This window comes from Mastomys coucha, unplaced genomic scaffold (assembly GCF_008632895.1).
Source record: "Mastomys coucha isolate ucsf_1 unplaced genomic scaffold, UCSF_Mcou_1 pScaffold6, whole genome shotgun sequence".
Lineage (NCBI taxonomy): Eukaryota > Metazoa > Chordata > Mammalia > Rodentia > Muridae > Mastomys > Mastomys coucha.
Genome location: NW_022196912.1, coordinates 33,138,796 through 33,153,014, shown reverse-complemented (window position 1 = coordinate 33,153,014; position 14,219 = coordinate 33,138,796). Strand labels below are relative to the sequence as shown.

Genomic DNA, 14,219 nt, shown 5'->3' with positions numbered 1-14,219 from the left:
CCCATTCTTCTAATTTTAATAATTTACATTATTTTACCTATTTTCTAATCTTTGAAGCTCTGTCATTTTTCCAGATTTTTAGTATTTAGTTTTTCTTAATAGTATTTGAATCAAAAATTTCCAACAGCTAATTAATTACCTCAGCACCACACATTGCCCTTTGAACTTACTTAATGTTTTCTTGGGAGCATCTAGCTGTCCTTGATAGTATTATGGTAATCTGAAACTTCAGCCAAAAACAAAAGTTTTGTTACTCAAAATCGTAGCAGTTGCATACATACTTCTTTTTGTTTGGTTGGTTTTTGGTTTTTTAGTTGGTTGGTTGATTGGTTCAGTTTATGGGGGTGGGAGTTGTTTTTTTTTTTTTTTCCTTGAGACAGGGTTTCTCTATAGCAGCCCTAGCTGTCCTAGAACTCTCTTTGTAGATTAGGCAGGCCTTGAACGCTCAGAGATCTGCCTGCCTCTGCCACCACACCCAGCTACATATATATTTCTTACTACCTGGCATTATACAACTTGCTATTTGTATATAACAGATTATTAATGTGTTAAACTATCTACATTTAAAAGGTTTTATCTAAAAACTTAACGTTTTATTTGGATGTACATATTACTCTTTACCCTTGTTTCTGATACAAAATAATTGTGCATATGATTCTGCTTGTTTTATAGTCTGGCACACAGAAATGGTATGAAAAAAGGCATATACAATTTACTCTACCCCCATACATCATTGCCTGACAAACTCATCCAAAGAAAGGAAAAACAAAAACATCCAGGATGAGTGTGATTAGATATAATCTGTACAGACACACAATTATGCATGCTCTGTCTCCTTGTACAATTCTTCCCTACCTGGGACCACATGTAAATCTTGTAGAAAAACTAAGCATTTTCCCAGACCATGCAAGTGGGTTTATAATCACCAAAAAAAAAAAGTAATTTGGCAGGTTAAAGTGACATTTGAGAATATATTTTAATTAATTCAATTTTTTCTCCTTTTTTTTTTTTTTTTTGACCATTTTCTACAAAAGGTTTAACCAGTGGATTGAAGAACCTTGCTACTCTGTTCCACAATCAGCAGTAAAAAAAGTGGCTCACTGCTCTGTGTGCTCCCATCCAGGTCAGCAGGCGACACGCACACATTCTTACACCTTTACTAAGACACTGCTGCAGTGCCTCAGCCACAGAAGAGTCAGCAGCTGAGTCACACAGACAGTGCGAGCACTTCATTAATGCTGGACAAAGGAACTAATGTTGTAGCAATGAAAATATAGAATGAGTAAAATACCATACTGTGCTACCAATTATTTAGATTTTAAAATTATCATGTTTTTGATGTATGAATCTGTTTTTATGAAAAATACAAAGCTCACAGGAAAATGGAGATAAACAATTTATTTTTATATCACTGTTTTATGTTTATATGCTTAATTATCCATTGTTCTATAGTACATAGATAATTACTTAAAACCAGTTTCTAATACTAGTTCATTCTTGTTGAAAATAGGTTGGATCTTCATCAGTCTTAGTTGAAAAAGATAACGTTGACCATGAGCTGAGTGTGACACACACCTGTAATTCAGTACTTGGAAAGTACAGACCATAGGATTGAGTTGAAGGCCACCTTTAGTCACATAGAGAGTTTGAGACCAGCCTGGGCTACATGAGATCTTGTCTCAAAACAACAACAAAAAAACCACAATCTAAAAAGTATCACTAAATGTGCCTCCTTTCAAAGGAAAGGAGGGTCCCACCCAACCTGTGCTGCAGCGATCCTCCTCCTGTTCCAAGCATTAATCAGCTCTGGTGGAACTGAGCACACACTAGCAGGGGAGACGAAGTGGCTAGTCTTTTAACATGCTCAGTAAAGAAGCCCCTCCTGAATTATTAGATTAAGGAAATAGTCTTTCTTACAAATAATTACATTCTACTTTCCTCCCTTGTAGCTAGTACATAAGCCAGAAAGTTTTCCATTATTGGATATAAATTAATTAATACTTCAAATAAATTAGTACTTTGTGAGGAGTGTCATGATAGTAAGTTATAATTTGTGCTAGGAACCACTATGGTGTACATTATTCTTTCAGCCTAAACATATTGTAATCGACACTGTACTCAACAATATTAATTTTGAAGTTTTAGATAACAGAAGAGAAAGGAGACATGTTGAAGCCAATTCTGCAAAGCAATAAAAATCACACATCTTTGTGTCTTCAAAAAGGTTCTCCTAAGGATCATGAACGTAATGGATGCACATTATGTAAAAGTGATAGATACTGCGAACCACATGATTATGAATACCTCTGTCCTTGTGAATGGCACCAGACAGACCAAATTAGACAACTAAATGAAATAGAAAACAATATTAAAAAGTAAGTTGTTTTTAGCCACTTTATTATCTTTTGTTATGACCTGTATAAATACTTTTGGCTGATTTACTTCCACAGTAACCTTCACCCATATGTCTAGAACAAACTGTGTTCTTCATTCTGTTAAAAAAATATTCATCCATCTGGACTATTGGTGTCACACACCTTTAATCCCCAGCACTTGGGGGGCAGAGAGGCCAGCTTAGTCTACACACCAAATTCCAGGCTAACCAGAGTTACATCGTGAGACTCTGTCACAAGAAAACCAGAAGAAAAAAATCTGTCTAAGAGGCTGGGAAAATGAACTAACAAGTAAAGGTGCTTGCTGCTAAGCCTGAGTTTAGTCGCTGGAACACACATGGTAAAGGAGAAAACCTACTCTAGCAAGCTATTCTCTGACCTTCGCACATATGCCCACACAAATTCACACAAACACAGTTAAACAAATATTACAGCTGGGAGGTGGTGGCGCATGCCTTTAATCCCAGCACTTGGGAGGCAGAGGCAGGTAGATTTCTGAGTTCGAGGCCAGCCTGGTCTACCAGTGAGTCCAGGACAGCCAGGGCTATACAGAGAAACCCTGTCTCGAAAAACAAAACAAAAATTACAAAAAGGTAAAAATAAAACTTTACCTGAGAAGGTAGCAATTTTTTTTTTTTTCAGAGAAAGGCCTGATAACTGTATATAAGATACTGTAGGTGGATATTTGTTATAAAACAAGGAGATTAGATTTGTCTATCTATCTGATTATATTGATCAAATGTATAATTTATCTCTAGGAAAGCTTGCAGTTGTGAAGGATTTCCATTCCATGAGGTAATAATCCAATTGTGTATTCTTTTAATTGATATGTAGAGAAATTTTAATTTAGAATATGACTTTCAAAGACCTAGGTCTGTGTGATCAGGCTGGAAAATAGACATGGCTCTTAATCCCAGGAGACAGAGGCAAGCAGATCTGAGTTCAAGGCCAGCCTGGTATAGAGAACATTTCAGATAAAGAGAAGCTTAGGTCCAGATGCTTGGGTCCACAACTTTAATCCTAGCACTCAAGAGACAGAGGCATGCAGATCTCTGAGTGCTAGTCAGTGTTCTTCAGTGAGTTCGGTTGAGTCAGGTAGGCAGTGGAATTGAGTTACAGAGATACAGGTTGCAGAGAAAGAACAAGCTAGACACAGATGAAGACAGATCGAGCCAGAGAATGAGAAGAAGCCAGAAGGTTAGAACATATTGCCAAAGTTAGTATGAGGCCAAAAAGAAAATTCAAGAGAGGTAGAGAGAGAGAAACCAGATTAAATCAGTCAGCTTGGAGAAGAGTTAGAGCCAGAACAATTGAGTTGAACCAGCCAGCAAGACTTCAGAAAGAACTAGAAGAGGTGAGCTTATTCAGCAGTAAGTCTCAGATGCTGAAAACATTCTATGTGTAGGCATAGATTAGATTAGATTGTACAGAGGCTAGAAACTTCCAAGACGAGGCCTAGGTTAGCAGAGGGAGGCCTTTGGAGACAACAATTACTTGAGGAGAATTAAAGTTACTTTTAAGTTCTGATTCCTGTTTTGTTTTTTGTTTTTTTTTTTCACTTAGGTCATCCAAGAATTCCTTTTGAATAAGAATAAAATGTTAAAGCCAATCAGGTACCAAAGACCTGATTTATTATTGTTTCAGGTATCTGAAAATAAATTCTTACTTAATAATATAAAATTAGGCCGGGTGGTGGTGGCGCACGCCTTTAATCCCAGCACTTGGGAGGCAGAGACAGGCGGATTTCTGAGTTCGAGGCCAGCCTGGTCTACAGAGTGAGTCCGGGACGGCCAGGGCTACACAGAGAAACCCTGTCTCGAAAAACCAAAAAAAAAAAAAATAATAATAATAATAATAATATAAAATTAGATACGAGGAAGATCAGATGAATATTAGCTTCCGTATGTAAGAGGAGACTTAAAAACTAAAACAGATAAAGTGTTGACTGCCCCACTATTATTCAGTATTCATCTCTAGCCTTTACCACTTGACTGTGTAAGATCCATACTTTCTAGACCATAAGGCAAACAGACAGCTTCTCAGAAAGATGTCTCACCCTGTGCAGAGAAATTGAATCCAGGAATATATATAGGAAAGAAGGTTCGGGACAAAGGGTGCTAAGATAAAATATACTGGATATGAAATATCCTTAAAATAGAATAATATCACCATCAAATCACCATGAGTATTAAATGAAATTATTTTAACCTCTGATGTTGTAATTAGGGGAAAAGATGGCTCAGTGAATCTACTTACACATTACCTTGCTGACAGTCATTATACTTAATAAATGTCTTCCCACCTAATCTACATAATCTGTCAACAGGGTTATATTCTTTCTATATACAGATTGAAAAATGGACTAGGAGGGTCAAGGAGTTTAGTCCACCTTCTCTGACATAAACTGGTATTCTGAATAGAGAACCCTCTCAACCAAGTTGTCATTTGACATGTTCTCCTTAAGGAGCTCATTCTTTTTTTCTGGAAATATTCTCACTAATATTACTTTAGCATTACTCTTAAAGGAAAAATAATATTATCTTAAGAATATTTTTCTGTTTTAAAACTAATATTTATTTTTAATACTTATTTTTACTGTATTTCTAGAGATTTACTGTTCAAAAAATGGAGTGGCCCAGTCATTATGCATGTGAAAAATTATTGGTGCTTTTGACCCGCTATGACATGATAGAAAGAAAACTTGGTAGAAAGACCTCCAGTCAACTACAGCCCATTAGGTAATGTATGGTTGGGACTAGAGGCATGGCTCAGCAGTTAAGAATAACTTGCTTTGGCAGGGCCTGGGTTCACTTCCCAGCACCCGTATGGTAGTTCACAACCATCTGTGACTCCAGTTCCAGGGGATCTGATGCCCTCTTCTGGCTTTTGTAGGCACCACTCATCTTTGTGATATACAGACATATATGTGGGCAAAACATACATATGTTTAAAATAAATAAATCTAAAAACTAAATTTTATTTTTTTAAATAAAAAATTATTTATTTGAATTTTAAAATAAACTTTAAAACTATTAGTAAAAAGAATTTTGTGCTGAAAACTATTTCCACTTGAATATATGATAATCAGAAGTGTTGCTCCCTGTGGGTATGGTATCTGTTTTCCAAAAGCATATTCAAGCCTCACACTCGACAACATAGTAAATTCAGGTGTTGGCATACCTCCAACTTCAAATGCATGTTACTTAAAAATTAACAGAAAATATAGAAAGAACCAGGTTTAACAAAACTATTTCAATGAACCAGAAGACAAGTAGAAAATTGTGGAGTAATACTGTAAAGTAAAAATAACTGGTAATGTTGAAATGACTAAACATCATTCATAGTAAATGCTTTTTCATATACTTGAAGACTAAGAGATTTTACCACATGAGACTTTCATTATAGTATTATTAAGCAGTTGTACAATGGTGGCACACAACCTTTAATCCTAGCACTCAGGAGGCAGAGACAAGTGGATCTCTGAGTTTGAGGCCAGCCTGATCTACATAGTTAAATTCAGGACAGCCAGAGCTACATAGTGAAACTCTGTCTCAAAAACAAAAACCAAAAACACTACTAAGTATAGCACACTCATTTCATCTCAGAACTGGTGGCCAAGGCAAGCACATCTCTGTGAGTTAAGGCCTACCAGAGCTGCATAGTGAAACCTGTCTCAAAACAAGCAAATACACATACCCACAAAGTACTATTAAAAAGTATACAACAAGAGACAAAGTGAAGAAGCTAGGAGGAAGATGTGGACTAAAACATTGCTCAACTTTTTAATGAACTGAGTGAAGTTATGCACGTGCATAGTAATATTCACAACAATTAATAAATGTTAAAGTTCTTTATTTTGGATTATATTTCAAGTGTTAGTCTTAAATCTCTAGTACATGTTTTGAGTATTATTTATGACTGTGTATGGATATGTTACTACTAGAAATATGATGACATTCAAACAATTACAGTTAAAATAGGAAATACATCAAACCTATCAAACCAAGAATAGATAGGAAAGAGGAAGTGAATAGCAAAGATAAAAACTGCTAATAGGAAAAAAGATTTCTGAATGAGTCCAGCTCTCACTAGTCACATTACATGTAAGTGGGTTAAATTTGTCTATAAAAATGCAGATTTCATTGGATAAGTAGAGATTAAAATTTTCATAAAAAATACAAAATACATATACAAAGTTTAAAAACAAAGATTTAAGGTATAGTAGGCAAATACCACAGTAGTATAACAAAGCAGATATTAAAACAGAAATCATTGAAAAAGCAATACTCCGTAGTAGTGAAAACATATTGAGGGGCCTGGAGAGATAGTTCAGAGGTCAAGAACACTTATTGCTCTTGCAGAGGACCCAAGTTCAATTTCCAGAACCTACTTGGTGGTTCATAGTCACCTATCAGTCCAGTTCCAGGCATCTGAGTCCCTTCTGACCACTGTGGGAACCAGGCATGCAGCTGGTGCATATGCACCTACATACATGCAGACTAAACACTCACACATAAAATGAAATGAATAAATATGATGAAAACCTATACACACATTGAGTAACTCCAACAATTTTCAATTCTACCTCACAATGAAATTACTCGATTAATCCCAAAGAATATATAAACAGTAATTCCTTTATTTTTATCTCAAATATTGATGGAAATTCAAGTAAATAAACTAAAATTTTACAAATAATTAGTATATTTAGGCCTTAGTATTTGAATTTTTTTTTCAGAATTGTTAAACCCCGAATCAGAAGTGGAGTCCATTGTCTTGAAGTAGAATGGGAAAAGCCTGGTATGTATTTGTTACACAGCATTTGATTCAAATCAAATCTGAAAAAGCTAGTGAATATATAAATACATATATGCTTATGAAAAGTCACATGCACTATAAATTATATTTCTTATTTTACTTGTTTTATTTTAAGTGGATACTGGCTAATAAAGGTGATAAAATTCAAGTGCTTTTACTTTTAATATCTCTGACACTTTTTTTTAATGTTTGGAAATAATGCCAAAGTAGTTGTGATTCATATTTCTTAGGAAATTGCTTCCTCAAATAATTTGTCTTTGGGGTCTTATATTTAACTGTTTCGTAAACAATTGGGGTAAATGACTCCTAGCTAAAAACTTTTTCTCCCTGTCCTTTATTATATCTAGTTTCTATAGGAATTTGTACTTTTGTTACAACATAAAAATAGTGTAAGCTCTGGATGAGCACCCAGACTACTTTCTTTCTCTCGTTCTCTCTTTCCTTTTTTCCTTCTTTCTTCCTTCCTCCCTTCCTTCCTTTCTTTCTTTCTTTCTTTCTTTCTCCCAGACTTATTTATTTATTTATGGGGGGAGCCACACAAGGGTACACTATGGTGTGCATATGGAGGTCAGAGGACAATTTGAAGGATTCAGTTCTTCTATCTCATTTTAGTAAATATCAAAATAAAAAACACATTACAAGCTCAGAATTCCACAGTCTTTACCAATTAATTCAAACACTTTAAAAGGGCAGTCTCTTAAAAAAAGAAAAAATTTAAAACCTCCAACTTTTAAAATCCCAAGTCTCTGGAAAACTTTCAAAATTCTAAAAATCTGGTCTCTCAACTGTGGGCTCCTATAAATTCAAAATAAATTAAAGACTTTCTTACTCTATCTGGGAAGAACCAGAGCACAGTCATAGTCAGATCAGAGTCTAGCCGAAGTTCAGCGGGGTCAGGTTTGGGACTCCAGAGTGCTACTGTGCCTATGGGTATCTCCCATAGACTGCCTCTGCTTCCGAGCTGCTGCTCTCCTCAGCAGTCATGCTGGCATCTCCTGCTGCCAGTGGCTGCACTTTCACTCTCTGCTTCTTTTCCTGGTGCTGAACCTCAGCCTGTGCTTGACTCCTTCAGTCCTAGGGCTTGAACTGCTACAGATGCTGCACCTTCACCAGCCGCCACGCCTGACTCCCGCACAGTGCCAAACTTAGCTGCTCTTCAGAATTCCTTCATGCCTTCAAAATCAGTACCACCTGGGTGATGCTTCTAATACTGCCACGGACTGGGTTGCTTTGGAGACCCCTTGTTCCTCAGAGTGATAAGAGTTCTGGCCTGGTGGGCAAAGAATTTGGCGAGTGACAGAGACAGCACAAGGGAGTTTGGTATCTGAGTGAAATTTGTGCAAAGTGAAAATCAGGCTTATATAGTATACAGAGAACAGGGTAGACGACAAAAGTCATGTAGGCAGGAGACAGCTACATCAAGGTCAGTGAGAACAAGCAGCCAGGTACAAAGCGGAAGAACAGTGGTGTCCTTCTTGGGCTATTTTGGTAGCCCCAAGATAAATTCTCTGGGTCTGTCTGAGGCAAGCAACTGAAGGTCTAGCATTTCTTGGCTGTAACATAGATAATTAGTGATGGAAGCCCTACAACTCTCTGGTAGTAAAACGATTCTGCCTTGTGTGGGACTGCTCTGATAATAAGTGCCTAATTGCTATCTCTAACTCTTGAGACACCCTGTCTGGTAAAACAGCTTCTTTGTAAAAATTCCAAGCTACTTACACCTAGGAAATCTATTAGGATTATTGAAACACTGTGGAGGCCAGGAAATAATGTTTAATCTCACTTTAGCTTATACAAAATACTCTTAGGGCACCTTTATGCCTGAATAAAGAAAGCACGAAGATCTCTCCACAGACTTTAGCAGAGACCAATCTGGAACACATCTGAGCTAGGAGATGTCAGCAACTGACTAACTCAGGAGACTGACTCCTTTTGAAGCGTACGCCTCAGGTCCGTGATCAGGTTTTTAGGCCTGTCACACAGACACAACCGAAGTAGATGAGTACTGCATGACACAATACCAAGTTTGGCTGCCTGCAGAAGGTAGCCTCTTGAACTCAGCCTGTGTATGTTGACCCTGAGGAAACACTTCTCAGAAAATGCCACTCCATGATTCACTCTTGTTTTGTTTTATTTTGTTTTTTTTCAAGATAGGGTTTCTTTGAGTAGCCCTGGCTATCTTCATACTTGCTCTGTAGACCAGGCTGGCCACCTGCCTATGCCTCCCTAGTGCTGGGATTAAAGGTGTGTGCCACCACCTCTCTGCTGATTCACTCTTCTTAATCACTGTTAATTTCTCATCCCCAGCTAATAAGTATCTTTATCCCAGTAAAACAAAGGATTCGATTCAGTGGTACTGGTCTCTTGTTAATCACAGCTATTTCTTGGGCCCAGCTGATGGGAACCACAAAATCTTAATTCAGAATGGCAATGGTTCCCAAACAGTCTTTAAGGAACTCTCAAATTTCCTTCTGAAACTTCCAAAGCCAAGGCCTTTATCTTCTGTATTGATCACAACAGTCTTACCTTCCAAGCTCCTACAGAGCAGCCCAAAGAGCCTAGCCCAGAGTTCCAAACTCCTTGTGCAATCCTACCCAAAACAATATGGTCAGATCTGTCACAGCAATACTTCATATCCACTCTTTATGTCTCTTTTTTTTTTCTTTTGAGTAGCAAACCCTTTATTCACTGTTGGTGGGCGTGTAAATTGGTATAGCCAACTGTGTAAATCAGTGTAGAACATAAATTAGGAAAAATAAATAAATAAATAAACAAACAGAATTATTATAGGACCCTGCTATGCCAATCCTAGGCAGATTCTTAAAGGACTGTCTTTCCATCAAGATACTTGTACATACATATTTATTGATGTTATATTCATATTAGATAGGAAACAGACTAGATGTATATCAATAAATGATGAGTCATGAAAAAATGTAATAGGTATACACTATAACATTTTATTCAACCTTAAAGAAAAATAAATTTGGGAGGGAATAGGAGTTTGTTTTTGTTGTTTTTTGTTTTGTTTTGTTTTTGGAGGGGAAACTTAGAAAGGAGATATTGTATGACATGTAAATAAAGAAAATATCTAATTTTAAAAAAAGAAAAAATAAAATTTGCAGGAAACTGGATACAACTGAAAAATTTTGAGTGAGGCAACCCATGTTCTCTCATATATAGATCCTCACTTTAAGCTTTTTCGTATGTGTTTTATTATAAATATCTATGTAGATATTCTCATTTCAGCTATTTGTGGTTCCTCTAATGCTGGGGTATCTTCAAGAAACTGATAACCAGGGCTTCGAATGTGGAGATGTAGCTTGTCTGGTAATACACGAAGCCCTTTGTCCTGGAAAATTGCTTATTCCATTCCTTATCTTTAATTTAAACACTTTTTCCAAAGAACGTTTTCTATCCTCTCTACTGATGCTGCCATTTCTGAAACAAAAGAATTTAAAGTTTCAATGTGAGAAGAAACCTCCCTTCTAGCTCTTATAGGAAAAGAAAGTAAAGTCAGTTTAAAAGTCAACACCAACAAAATGCAAGAGAATAGGAGGAAGAAAGAGCCAGCAACTAGCAAAAGCAATGAGGTGATAATAGTAAGTGAGCAGGATACACTCCATGCGTGTATATAACTCTCAGGAATAAATAATAAAGCAAGATTGGATAGTATAGGTTTGTGGCTACTACTTGAAAAACTGAGTTTTTAAATCTTTGTCTCCTTTGTTGTATTTGTAATCTTCTAGAACATTATGTGGTGGAAGATACAGAACCTGGAGAACTGAATCTCCTTACAGTGGAAGAAGCATCGCTGTTTGAAGCAGCCTATCCCGATGTTGTAGCTATCTACCAGAAACAGCAGTCAGAGACTAAAGGGAAGAAACAGAAAAGTAAGGATTATGTTGAATGCCATGCACTCAAGTTACAGGAGTCACCTAAACTGATCTTGTCTAAATTTTGTTGTAAGTTTTATAAATCAAGAGTGAAAACAGTGCTCTTGCTTCTGTGTCCTCATGTACTTCATCTTCTGATGCTGCAGTGCTGGGACCACATGTTAGGGCCTACCAGCCAGGTATTCTATCACTGCATCTCATACCAAGCCCCACACATTTCCTTTTAAAACAGAAATACTGGGAGTCCACCACTAAGCTCTGTGTTTACTAACTTGAGTAAGTTAAGTACAGGATAGCAAGTGTACTGTAACACTGACTGAACTTAGAGCAACTACTGCAAATATAGTTTGTGTGTTACATGCATTTTCTTTATTCCTCAGAATTTAGTGAAGAAAATACTTTACGGTATTTTACCGTGCTTACAGGATATACTGGGTTAGTGGGTAAAGGTGAGCAAAAAAAAAAAAATCTTACATAGATTAGTGGTTTAACCTTTGGTTTAGGGTAATATTTTTATTTTTACTTAAGTTTGTTTGTTATTTTATTTATTTAATTTTTTTTTACCCAAGTGAAGAAACAGAAAGACATTCGTCATATATTTTTCTTTCTTTTCAGGTATGAAAGATAAGCCTAAAGGGAGCCATTTACCAGAATCAGATGATGTGATCATTTCTCAGTCACTTAGGACTTTAAAACCTACATCTAAAGCCTTCCCCAAGCAGAATCCCAAAATTAATTTAGAAATCTCCCCAGATCCTGTTTTAGCACAGAAATCCACTTCTCCCTCGTTGAGTAGTTTTGTTTCCCCTACAAGTGCTCCCTGTTTGAATTTGCAAGAACAGTTAATGCCTTCTCCAAGAACTTTGGCTGTAAAGCAAAGTAAAGATGTCAATAATTTTTTAGTTTCAGAATGTAGTCAGCCCAGCTCTTCATCTCATGATATTTCTGTGATTACTGAGCTACAGTTGAGTACCATTGACTGGGCAGGTACTTCTTTTAGTAATTCTCCAGCAGTTCAAAGAAACACTTTCTCTCAAGATTTACAATCACAATCTGAATCATCAGCCATCCTTCCCGGCTTTGAACAGCTGACATATAAATCAGAACAATGTACCTCAAACAATGAAGTGTCCAGTAGAGATCTTCAGAAGAGTAGTCCTGAAGAGCATCTCCTTTCTGGCATCACTGCTTTACATCTTCACGATTTGCCTCTAAAGGAAAGAATACATATAAAATCGTCATGCCCTCAGTATAATGTAGGAGCAGATGCTGACCAGGAAAGTTTGCCACTAAAAATGAAAGACTCTTGTATTGCTTACAGTAGCTCTGGTGGCTCATCCCATTTTTCGAAGGATCTTACGGAAGTTTATCTTCACAAAGAGTCCAGAAACTCTAAAGTTCTAGACATCCAACTCCAAGAAAACTGCAGGGCAAATACTTCTTTACCTTATTCTTTCAATGACAAAGCAGTAAAGACTTCCAGTCTTCAAGCTGGGCTGCCAACTGCTGCTGTACCCCACAATCCAAAAGTTGCTGTGAAAACTACTAAGAACTTTGTCATGAAGAGTAGTGTTTGCCTCGAGAGAGATTCCTCAGATGAAGAAAATGCTCCAGTGTCCTGGAAAGCTAAGTATACTGCTCCAAAAATGAAACACAGTTCTCAGAAGCATAGCCTAGTCCACATCGGAGACAGTACTCACAACAAACTCAGAAATCCTATAGTAGAATCTAAAGAAACCAGACTCTGTACTAAGTCTTATAAAACAGCTGAAGATGAAGAAGACAGGTTCTCAGATCCAGCAAGAAATCCTCAGAGTTTTCTACCATGTCATAACAAAGATGAGGATTCTCCTGCCTGCTGGGAAAGTCCTCTCCCTTTACGTCAGAGGTTAAAACTCAGGTTCCAGAACACTCAAAGTGGATTTTATAATACTTAAGTTTAATGTGTTTGAATGCTGGTAGCATTAGCAGAAGCCAAGCAAACTTGTGTTTGGTTGAAAATGTACATGATTATTTGCCATTTAAATCAAAATTGTAATTTTAAAATGTTAACAGCCGGGTGTGGCTCAAGCCTGTAATCACAGCCATATACGAGGTTGGTGGAGTCCAGAGGATCATCCAGCAGGAATGCAGAGTCATCCTCTGATTGATAGATGGAGAGTGTCGGGCCAATCTCAGCTAAGAAAGAAAGAACTTAAAACTTTGACTACAAAAGATGAGCATCAGGTGACAGCTTCAAATAATGTATTTTTTAGGACATTTTATTCTTGAAATATCTTTATTATTATATAGCTTTAACATATATCAGTGTATTCTTTGACAGAGTAAATGCTCATCATATTTAGCTCTTATGTTAGCGTCTAAAGCATCTGTTTACATTCTAGCTATCTCCATGAGGGTAACACTTTATAATAGTGTTACAGTGTCTTCTATGGGCCCTTCTTACTGGCTGTATTTCCTTCGTGTTAAAGAACAGATAGCATGCTTCCACTTTTAGGAATGTCATGCATGACAAGTGAAAATAGAAGAGAATGGTGTGTAGTGAAGTGTGGTTGTGAAGTCTGGGTAAGGAAAATCACTCCTTATATACATACATTCAGAAGTTCACAGGCATGGTAAGCAGGAAATATTTTTAAAACCAGATGTAAAACCAAAATGGAATTGGGAGTTTCCTCAGGGTCACACAGTAATAATAGTAATGGTGTGGATCCCATCTTTCTGGTTTGGTTCTTGTGCTTTTATTTTTCTGTTTTGTTTGTAATCTATAGAACTGTCCCCTTTTTCTTTTAGTTTTAGTTTGTATGTAATGTTGACTTTATTTCCTAAAAGTCTTAAATCTTACATAAATTGTAAAAATCCTAAAGTCATCTAGAGTTTAAAAGAGATAGTACAACTGTTTGTAAATGACTGGAGCCTGAAAGTAGAAGATCCTAAGGAATCTATCAAAAACTTACTAAAAGCAAGCCAGGTGTGGTGTGGTGACACATGCCTTTAATCCTACCTAGCATTTTGGAAGGCAGAGGCAAGTGGATCTGAATTCAGTTACTGACCTGATAGGCAGAGCTAGTTCCAGGACAGCCAGGGCTACACAGAATTCCTGTCTTTAAAAAAA

At 36.8% G+C, this 14,219-nt stretch overlaps 1 protein-coding gene across 1 annotated transcript in view; it reads left to right on the top strand.

Annotated features, from left to right (window-relative positions):
* Positions 1-14,219, top strand: part of Gen1 (GEN1 Holliday junction 5' flap endonuclease) — a 29,542-nt gene extending 15,323 nt beyond the window's left edge. Inside the window, exons 7-14 of the mRNA XM_031357548.1 lie at positions 1,035-1,123; positions 2,225-2,375; positions 3,152-3,188; positions 3,957-4,037; positions 5,001-5,131; positions 7,132-7,193; positions 10,961-11,104; positions 11,723-14,219. Coding sequence (XP_031213408.1) covers positions 1,035-1,123; positions 2,225-2,375; positions 3,152-3,188; positions 3,957-4,037; positions 5,001-5,131; positions 7,132-7,193; positions 10,961-11,104; positions 11,723-13,044 — 2,017 coding nt within the window. The 3' untranslated portion in view covers positions 13,045-14,219. The remainder of the gene's footprint in view (positions 1-1,034; positions 1,124-2,224; positions 2,376-3,151; positions 3,189-3,956; positions 4,038-5,000; positions 5,132-7,131; positions 7,194-10,960; positions 11,105-11,722) is intronic.